The 10,266-nt window shown below is 50.4% G+C and overlaps 2 protein-coding genes across 2 annotated transcripts; both read right to left on the bottom strand.

Annotated features, from left to right (window-relative positions):
• Positions 1 to 2,083: 2,083 nt before the first annotated feature.
• PpBr36_05243 (uncharacterized protein) lies at positions 2,084 to 2,775 on the bottom strand (the record flags this gene model as incomplete). The annotated part of the gene is made up of 2 exons (XM_029892400.1): positions 2,084 to 2,304; positions 2,460 to 2,775. 2 exons carry the CDS (start codon positions 2,773 to 2,775, stop codon positions 2,084 to 2,086), a joined length of 537 nt encoding a protein of 178 aa, XP_029749818.1.
• A 1,354-nt stretch (positions 2,776 to 4,129) lies between these two features.
• PpBr36_05242 (uncharacterized protein) lies at positions 4,130 to 9,352 on the bottom strand (the record flags this gene model as incomplete). Its single annotated transcript, XM_029892399.1, has 5 exons — positions 4,130 to 5,615; positions 5,703 to 7,764; positions 7,866 to 7,915; positions 7,976 to 8,889; positions 8,981 to 9,352. 5 exons carry the CDS (start codon positions 9,350 to 9,352, stop codon positions 4,130 to 4,132), a joined length of 4,884 nt encoding a protein of 1,627 aa, XP_029749819.1.
• Between the last annotated feature and the right edge of the window lie 914 nt (positions 9,353 to 10,266).

Here is a 10,266-nt window from a genome sequence, read left to right as displayed (position 1 = left end):
ACCACCGGAGGGGGGAAGGGATTGGTGAGGGGCGCGTACCACAGTTCTATGCGTAGAAAGTACAGGAAGCGGAACGAGGCATATCCATATTGTTATCTTATCCCTTGCCCTCCTTCGTCATTTTCTCTCTCTCTCTTTTTTTTTTTTTTTATGTCCCAGACGATGACCAGTCTGCACTCTGCGAGGTCCTAATTCAAGCACGTACTCCATTTTTTTCCCCCCTCCGCACGGAGAGACTGTAGGCAAAGAGGTTCAAGGTCCAGGTAGGAAGATAACGTGGATGAGCCAAGCCCTCTTCATGCACGATGCATCAAAAGCAGAAATGCCTCGACTGCTGCAAGTCATGAAGAGCGAGAAAAAGATTTGCTTTTTTATTTCATGTCTTACCTTGACCCGTGCCGTTCAATGCCGTCTTGTTCTGTTTTTGTTCTCTTTGTTTCTAGTGCATGAACAAGACCAAAAAGAGGCTGTGATTTCCCCGAAGTTAAATCTTCCACTCCGGGCGCCTGCCGGTCAGAGAAAGAGACAAGTTGCCTCCGAGAACAAGGTAGGCAGTTAGATTAGTTGGAAGGGGGCGGAAGGCGGAGTCTGCGATCCCATCCTGCCACTCTTGACGCGTGGTTGGAAAGACGCGTCTGCATCACGAACCAGACGCGTCGAACGCGCAATTATTTTCCGTCGCGCCCAATTGTCCAATCATACAGCTTCTTTTATAGCACGAGGGATCCATAGCACTTTAACAAACGTGTAAAGCGCCCCCACTATCCGGTCGCCGTTTTTGTGGAGACAATCTATGGATGTCGCCCCCAAAATTTCTCCACTGTTTGCATGGTAAATCCCCGTCAGATCCGAAGCTGCGAGAGGTATCTCCATCGTGGTTTTCCAAACCGAACGCCTGCCGTTTGCTAACTACTGTGTGTTTTCTCTAAACCCTTATCTTGGCCTTGCACATCCTCTTGCCAACTTTTTCATGTCTCTGGTGACATGCTGCACTGCAACGAACCCTTTTTTTTTCCCCCAGGGTCTTGTTGAGATGTGATCAAGTGGGCTCTTTTTTTTTCGGCTTTCGGCTATCGCCTACATCGTAACCACACAAAAAACTCGTGCTTGCTTTGCTCCAAATAAAGAAAAAAAAAAAAAAAAAAAAAAAAAAAAAAAAAAAAAAAAAAAAACAAGCCAACCTCGTCTGGGTGTACCCAGTCTGGTCTAGAATACATCTAGTCTAGACCACTTCCGGTTTCGCCCTTGCAGTTGGTAGGCCTGCATACTGCTGTGTTATGCCAAACGCCGTCTCCCTTGATCTAGATCCGTTCTCTACCCCCCCTTCTTCCCCTCAAAAAGGGCCCATAAAAATCAAACCCATCTTAACAAAATCTGGTAATACAAACGCATGCATGTTGGCTCGGCAAGGCCGTTTTGTTTTACCCAGAAAGCGGTGTGAAGAAGCAATGCGTGAATTTGTGTTCTTTTGGGGACAGTGGGGAGGACGGGAGGGGGCCCTCGATTGTTCGGAGGAATCTATCCTACCTCCGCGCTGCACTCGGGCTCCATATGTGATCCAACTCCACGAACCACCCAAATACGGTTCAAAAATTGGGGTGTTTCTGCTGTGTTTAACAGGCTGCATTTCCAAATACGAGTCTGGGGTCCAGATCTAGAAGTTAGTAGATGCACAAGGTGACTGACTAAGCTTACAAACAAACAACCAACCAACCAACCAACCAAACCCGGTGCTCGGGATGGGAGCAAGGGGAGGCAGTCATGTAGACCAGCAAACATTGCAGATCGCCAAACAATATATATTCGGCCGTCTTCTTTTCATTCAGTAGGTTTTCTTTGCCCGTGTCTGGCGATTTTGCTTGTCCGTTTCTCGTTCATTCCGGGTGGCATCTCGTTCTCACAGGTTTGCGGTCCATGCTATATCTTATATATGGGAGAGTTTGATCGATCAAATTTATAAAGGCTGTTTTCCTATGTAAAGACTGTCGAGAATCGAATTTGTAGGCCTCTGCGCCTTGGTCTGAGGTGTTTATGACAAAAAGGAAATCAAAGGAAAATAAAGATAGAAAATGATAACAATACTTCATTCCACCTCTTGAGAAAATTTCTTCTTGCCGAGATATCCATGGCCTTTCTTGATACTGACTCCTGGGAAAAACCCACATATTGCTGTTTTACCCAATCTCTTCCATGGGCCATCGTCCAACAGCACGCGCTCACACGCAGTTGTCAACCGAGAAGCTCCCCCAGTTGCGACTGAGGCAGGTGCCCACACGTGCGGCGGTCGCACCGTTGCTGCAGTTGCTGTCGGTGTAGACGGTCACTGAAGCGCTTTTGTCAGTGTTTTTCTCTCTCTCTCTCTCTCTCTCTCTCTCTCTCTCTCTCTCTCTCTCTCTCTCTCTCTCTCTCTTTTCTCCTCTTTCTGCATCACCGGAAAAGAAAAACATCAAAACTCTTACAAGTGCAGCTGCCCTTCAAAAAAGTAGTCTTGACGCTACCGTTCTGGCCCAGCTGGAAGCACCTCCCGTTGCCCGGGCCGCTGCCGCCACCGGGCTGGAAGACAAAGACGGTGGTCTGGTAGTTGGAGCAGCCGCTGGACGAGAAGACGTCGAGAGCGGCCAGGTCGTTGGCGTTTTGCCGCGCCGCCAGGCCGCCCCTCGAGGTGCTCGTCTCCCTGGCTTCGATGCTGCGCATGGCCTGCGCTTCCTCGACCACGGGGGCCGCTGCGGCCACCGTGGCCAGGAGGGCGATGACGGACAGGGGAGAGAATTGCATTTTATTGGATGGGAGGCTGCTTGTGGAGGCTGGAAAGGAGTAGTTTCTTCTTCTTCTTTTTTCTCTCTTTTGCTGTCGGATAGGGATGCTTGATGGTGAAAAGGGAGATGGAAGGGGGAGCGAGAGAGGGATCAAAACCATGACCTGCCCCTTTTTATATTCCGCCTCGCAGTCTCCATAGCCTCTTTCCCCTACAATTGCCAAGATGCATCAAGGTCCTCTGTCTGCCTCTTCCACCCGCTTGAAGCTCTCTGTCTCCTCTCTCTGGCTTGCCAAATGTCGACAGAACAGGCATCAATTCCTACCATGATGGTCACCGGGTCCAACGTGGACTGCATCATTGGCAGCGAGGCTGTCAATAGGGCTTCGATGTAATTTCTCGCCACACGACGACGGCGATCATCGACAGTTGAGAAACGTAGAGTGCATCCATCACTGTCAATTTCTACCTTGTTGCTTACTGATATCCTTGCCGCGGACAGTATTGTCAGACGAGAGCCGTGCCGGTATATTCACAGTTCTGCGGTTGGGAAGTGCTGTAATACTACTCAGTAGAACCAGCCAAAGATTTCTCTCGTCTTGCAGCATAATTGTACCATATAATACAGAATCAAGACCTCATCCCCACATAGTTAATTAATTTGCAACGGAAGGCTCACCTTGCGGCACAGAGCAGCTCGGGGAATTGGCGGGTGAGTATGCTTACTGATGTTATATTGTACGACTTTCCCGATGCAGTCTTATCATGCTTGAAAATATGCATGATCTGAGCTGAACAGACAAGAACACTATATTCAACAAGGTGTCAAAATAAATCCTCAATTTGACAGAGATTAACCGCCAGACCATGTTTGACATCACAACGGCCTCTTGGCAAACCACGCGACAGTACGAATGAGACATTTTCCCTCCCCGCTGTACGTAGAATATGCCAGTTTTCAGGTTCTCGTACGATTTTTGTTGGCTTGCTATCATCTAGAACGGCTGTGATGCGAAGCCGGATTTGCACATGATTGAAGAAGAAGAGAAAACAAGACTGCCCAAAAAAGGGATTTGGACGAGTGTTGCAAAAAAAAAAAAAAAAAAAAAAAAAAAAAAAAAAAAAAAAAAAAAAAAATAGTATCTTTTACAGCTAGCAAACCATTTTTTTATATTCTATAATATCTTTTCTTACATAGGAAAGTTTGTACAAGAGCATTGCACCCAGAGGAATGCTCTTGTAGTCTGATGTCTATCATAGTGAAAACGCTCATCACATGCAAGCGTCTGTATCTAGCTTGACTGCTGTATGACCCACTGAGGATCATCGCAAACAGATCTCTAACCCCTCAACGTCCAGTTTCCTTGTCAGCACTTAGTTGGTCTCCCCTAGAATCATCTCAATCAGCTTCTCCTTCTCGCTGCTCTTCTTTACCAGATCCCAGAAAGCAGTCTCATCAATCTCCTCGCAATCGTCAACGCCACCAGCAGCAGCAGCAGCGTTCATTCCACGCTTAAGCAGCTCTCGCGGCGTCCCCATCTGCGCCACCCTGCCCTCCTTGAGCACCAGGATCTTGTCAAAGTCTGCAACCGTGCTGAGCCGGTGTGCAATGACAAAGACGGTGCATCCCGAGACTGAAAAGTCCTCCCGGATTGACTCCTGGATCGCCGCGTCAGTGGTGCGGTCCACTGCCGAGGTAGCCTCATCAAGCACCACGATCTTGGGGCGAGCGAGAAGAGCACGCGCCAGGCAGACGAGCTGACGCTGGCCCTGAGATAGGTTGCTACCGCCCGTGGAGATAGGGGTCGAGAGGTCCTTGAATGCACTGCTGGTAGCCGTCTCGGATGGAGTCTCGGTTCCTTGACCACCGCTTTCGTCCGACGTAGCCAACAGCATGTCCTCTTCCGACTCTCCCGTGCTTGGAGACGCAGCCGGTGCATATGTGGATGGTCGCACAGGTTCCGCCGGCTTGATGAGGTGAACACGCTGCAGCGCCGTCAGGAGTTCGTAGTCATCCATCTCATCCTCCATATCCAGATTAGACCTCAAAGTACCTGAAAACAGAAAAGGATCTTGAGGAATAATCGCCAGCCGGCTACGCAGCTGCTCAAGCTTCAACTTGGCGATATCAATGTTGTCAATCCGCACAGAGCCCTCGCGCGGCTCCAAGAGCCGGAATAGCACAGAGGCAAGTGTCGACTTGCCGGCTCCTGTCCGACCGATGATCCCCACCCGCTCTCCAGCCTCGACGGTAAACGTCAGGTCCTTCAAAACCGGCGGCAGGTCCTCGGCATATGCCACTGTTAGGTTCTCAACCTCGATGCGGCCCTGAGTGGGCCAGGCAGCAGGTGCGTCTTGACCACCCTCAGGCTCTGTTTCCAGCTCGCCGTACTCGAGGACACGCTCTGTCGCGTTGAATCCGAGCTCGATCGAAGCCATGTTCTGAAGGAGAGCTGTTAAAGCTGAAGTATATCCCAGTGCAAAAGTCAGACTGAAACCTGCAAGCGCGGCGTCTACGCGCCCAAACGCCACTGCGCCAGCGACAACAGTTACGAATAAAACTCCGAGCACGCCCATCCTGAAGCCCATCCACCTCTGACACAGCGCAAGTGCCCACTGAGTCTTTGTCGCTGTGTCAATCAGTTCGTACATCCTCTCCGTGTAGAAAGTAGTCCTGCCGAAGCCGCGAATTGTTGACAGTCCGTTCAGTACAGAGGAAAACTGGTCGTAGATGGGCGACCAGACGACCGAGTTGAGGCGTTTGACCTCGCGCGCTGCTGAGATGTATTCGCTCGCGATTTGTACGTAAAGAATCAGCAGCGCCAGTCCGAATAGATTGACGTACTTTGAAACGGACAAACTGCAGTAAACGGATAAACGGTTAGCTTATCACAACGTCGTGGCGTCAAAAAGCGACTAGCCGGGACAGGTAATGATATCTGCATACCTGGCGGCAATAATGGTCAGGACCTGTAAGATGTTCGACATGGACTGGCCCAAGTCCATCGCCACTCTACGGTCGACAGAGAACATGTCCGAAGTGAACCTGTTCAGGATCCGACCAGAGGGTGTGTTGTCGATCCAACGAAGAGGTGCACGCAGTATCCTGTGTGTCATACGCTGGAATAGAACTCGAGCGGTGCGCAGGCCTATGGCAGTGAAGACTAGCATCCGACAGACACTGACCAGGACGACAGCAATTTCAAGAACAATGTAAACCCCAATCCAAAAGGCGACAGGCCGATCCTGAAGCAAGCCTTGTAGTGATACTGGGCGGCTCAATGCCGGATTCTCAATGTATACTTGTCCGTCTAAGTGAGCGTAATCACGGCTGCGAAGATGGCTTGCATTGCGAATGGCGGCTAGGGCAGATGAAGGGCTTGGATCACTCTCAGAAAGCTCTTTGAGAGACCAAGTTCGCCCAACCGCGATCGTGCGTCCTAGAATTATCAGGCCAATGGACAGAGCCCAGAGCCAAACGGCCTTTCCGGCCTGGAAGTAATCTTTGTAGACTTTTGTTTTGACCCTACCCCTCGCTCGCCCTTCCTCTTTGAGGCCCTTCTTTTTGGGCTTCTTTTTGGGGTCATCCTGCTCTTGATCGCTGTCTTCCGGAGATGTAATGGCAGATTCCGCAGCCGTAGTGTCGTCACTGCTCGACCCTGCATGCGATGCAGTCTCATCCGAGCTTGTGAGAGGTCGGGAGGTTGGCTCGGGAGCCTCCGGCGTTAGCTTTTCAGTGTGCTCTAGTCGTCCCTCATGCAGCCGCACAAAATAGCTAGCTCTCGGCAGGCACAGCTCCGCATGGTGAGTTGCAAGAATCCGGGTGCGACCCCTTGCCAAGTCACCCGTGAGTGCCTGGTCCACAATTATTCTTCCGACATGAGCGTCGACCGCGCTGAGCACGTCATCAAGAATGACAATACCAGCGCGAGAGTACAAAGCACGAGCAAGTGCCACGCGCCAGCGCTGGCCGCCGCTCAACGTCACGCCCTTGGGTCCGACCTCGGTGTTATCGCCATCGACTAGCAGCTCGAGGTCCTTTTCCAATGCACATACCGAGATAACCTTGGAGTAGCGGCCATGGTTCAGCGGGAGACCGAATAAGATGTTGTCCTTGACTGTTCCCGTCTCGATCCAAGGTGTTTGTGGGACAAACGCCGTCAAGTTGGGGATTATCCACTCGGCATCGGATATTTGGTCCAAATTCTCCGTCAGCTCCTCACTCGGTGGAGTGTGAATCGTTCCAGACACCAGGGTAACTTCACCCAAGATGGCAGCCAACAGTAGACTTTTGCCGGATCCTGTCTTGCCGCTAATGATGCTCAGCGCACCATTTGGAAAGTCCAGAGTCACATTCCTGAGCAGCGAGCGCTCCTCGAATGGGGCCGTGTTTTCACCTTCGATCTCTTCAAACTTTGGCCAGGCCACGGTAGCATTCTCGAAGGATATGTGGTCACCGGTGGTTGAAATTGGTTGCCTGTCGGGCTGAGCAAAGTATTTCTCAAGTCTGACGCAGCTGGTCCAGGCCTCCATGAGATAGACTTGAAGCAAAGGTAGGTATGAAATAGCTTCTTCAAGCTGGTCAAAAAGACCGAGACTTGCGAAGACGACAGATGCCCTTATTCCGTTCGTCGTAGTGAGAGCGTAGATCGACAGAGTCACCGAAGAGAGAAGCAGTGGACCGGTGTTGATCACAATCATGGTCAGTCCAGCCCAGCACATTACTTTCCAGTACTGCGCCAACTCTTCGCTTCGACTCTTTAGGATCTTTTCCTCCCAATGCTTCTCCAATGCCGAGAATCTGATCTGTCTCATGCCTTGGAGGGCCTCGGTAAGTAGGTTGGCCTTGGCGTCACGATACTTCATCAGGCCGAACTGGATCTTGGCATATCTCTTTGAGAGAAGGTGCGAAATTGGGAGTACAACTAGCGAAGAGCACATGCCGGCCAGAACACTCTTGAAACCCACGAGTTGCACAAGAAAAGTTCCTGAAAGCGCAAGCTTGATAACTGTAGAGCACGAATTGTTAATTTTTTTTTATACAAAGAAAGAACCAGAAGCACTCGCGCAGGATAATCTTAACAAAGATCAGATGTGAAGGGTAACCAACCTGCTACTGGGAACTGATAGTTGTAGTTGCTGAACATAGTCGTGCGGTTACTAAAAGAGTGTTAGCAGCAGATTTTCTTTTGTATTCCAAACCAAGATGTATAAACGTACCTGTCTAGTTTCATGTGGTTCACAATCGACTGGCGAGTATCCGGGCCAGCCGATTGTTTAGTCGGACCCGAACTGTTCTGGTTTTTGTCTTTATCCCCGCCTTCAGACTTGGTCGGTGGAGAAGCCGTCTCTTTGAGGCGCATTGCCTTTTGAAATACGAGAGACTGCAATAGTTGGAGGACCGGTTGTTCCAGGCGGGTGTAGGTAAGCCACCGCATTGTGTTGTTCACCCACACTTGCAAGAGCAAGCTCACAAAGAGGCTGAACACCCAGGCAATGAGAACAGGATCGAACGTGTTTCCATCGTCCCGGCGTGGTTTCTCAAGAATCTCGAGAAAGTTGTACAAGACATACTGCGGGAAGAGAGCCAGCGCACTGATAGTAAATGACAAGGCCCATTGCTGCGCCAACCTGGCCCAGTGGGCGGCAATTAGCTGGCGCCACAGCCTCCCTGTGAAATTCTGGGCGAGAAAGGCTGCATTAACGTTTTTGGACCGTCTGGTAAAGTCCAAATCGGGCAGATCGGCCTTTGTAAGCTGCCGTTCCTTTGCAACGACAAATACAACCTTGTTCCAGGCATATCCCATCCTGCGGATCAAGGAAGCAGTGTTTTGCTGGTCGACGAGGCGTCCATCGTAGTAGACATCTGGCCGTTGGGGAAACGAGGAAAAGGCAAGCATTGCCACAATGGCCGCCAACATCTGAACAAACCAGCTCACAGCAACGGTGATAGTAGCACCTGACTCGGGAGCACTGCGTGCATCCTTGAGTATATGCAATAGAGGGCCTCCAAGACGGGCGACGAGTGAAGCAAACAGCACTGTTGAGGTGACCAGAGCGTACAGGCTGAGTTTGTATCTTCTCTGATACTGATGCTTGAGCGGCAGAGTCGCACATTGCAGGCACAGCATTGTCTGTCATTCGTCAGGTAAGCGTACTGGCATATTAAGGACAGCGACACACAAGGTGTCTTTTGCAGCTCACTGCTTTGTTCGGATTACGTACCCATGTAATGGCATCGACGCAGATTAGGAATATGCCGAATTCTGACCCGGAAGCGCCGGACCTGCCGACACTAAGCACAGCTGCAGTGATGGACATTCCCAGTCCTGCTATGGCACTCGTCCACGCGAAAACTCTTGGCCAAAAGTCTGAGAATTCGGCCATTGACTTTTCCGTGGCCTTGCCATCTTTATCCTCGTAGAGATATACGTGGCCCTCGGCTTCGATGCGAGGCAAGGATGAAGACGTGGAATCACCTCCGGGTATGCTCCTGGAGCGGATTGCGACATTTTTTATGGCGGGTGTACTGAGTGCAGTGATGAGCGCGAGGCCAGCCACGGCTATCGAGGCCTCTAAAGAGCCGCTTGTGTCCATGATAATGGGATGGACTGTCGTCAGAATTACAATATCATCGGAAGCAGAAGCTGAGGATTGCGCGACGGGTTGGGTGCTGCCGAAGGGCTCTTATTAAAGAGTGGTGAGCGGTGCAGTGAATTAAGCAGCTTCCACAACGGCTATGCAAGTGAATTTTTATAAGGATGATGAAACACGATGCATGACAAACCAATGCCGGAGTTGAATTGGATTCAAGAGGAAGGGAACCACAAGCTGCTTAAAAAGTGGCGAAGAATTGCTTGTAGTGGCGAGCACGCACCCGTGCGAAATTTCCGACTCGGGAAAGCGCAGTCAAGGATGTCAAAGGCCGGGACACAGGCGCGAAAACCACTGCTGTAAAATGGGTTGTACGGCAAACATGGACAGACACGGCAGCAATCTGGTTCAACAAATAGTTACGAGCAGCTCGTCCAGTAGCCGTTTTGGGTCTAGGACTTGCTAGGAGGGTACGCAAAAGTATTGTCCATGCGGTTGACATGTCTCAACTCAAGAGAGAATGGACTTGGTTGTGCCCGGGGACCGCTGCCGGTACTTGGGGTTGTGATCCCGGTCCTGCGACTGTTAAGGATTGAGTCTAAGCTTGCTTGGTTGTTTGCTTGTTTGTCTGTCTACCTTGCCTTCATTTGCTTTACCTGGCTCCTAACCGCGACCGCGTCTGATTTTATTGTTATCATTATTATCATTATTATTTATTTTCTTTGTACACTTGGATGGCGGCATGGAGATAGATGAGGCTGGACAACAAGCCGAAAACATTGCTGAAAAGCAAATATGCTGTCCATCAAGGTGCGCATTTGGCGGCACACCCTCATCCAAGAAAAAAAAAAAAAAAATTCCGTGGTAGACATAAAGGTTCACAATCCGTTATATTGGTACAAAGTCGGTGAGCATGC

This window comes from Pyricularia pennisetigena, chromosome 6 (genome assembly GCF_004337985.1).
Source record: "Pyricularia pennisetigena strain Br36 chromosome 6, whole genome shotgun sequence".
In the NCBI taxonomy this organism is placed as follows: domain Eukaryota; kingdom Fungi; phylum Ascomycota; class Sordariomycetes; order Magnaporthales; family Pyriculariaceae; genus Pyricularia; species Pyricularia pennisetigena.
This window is presented reverse-complemented; position numbering and strand designations above follow the sequence as displayed.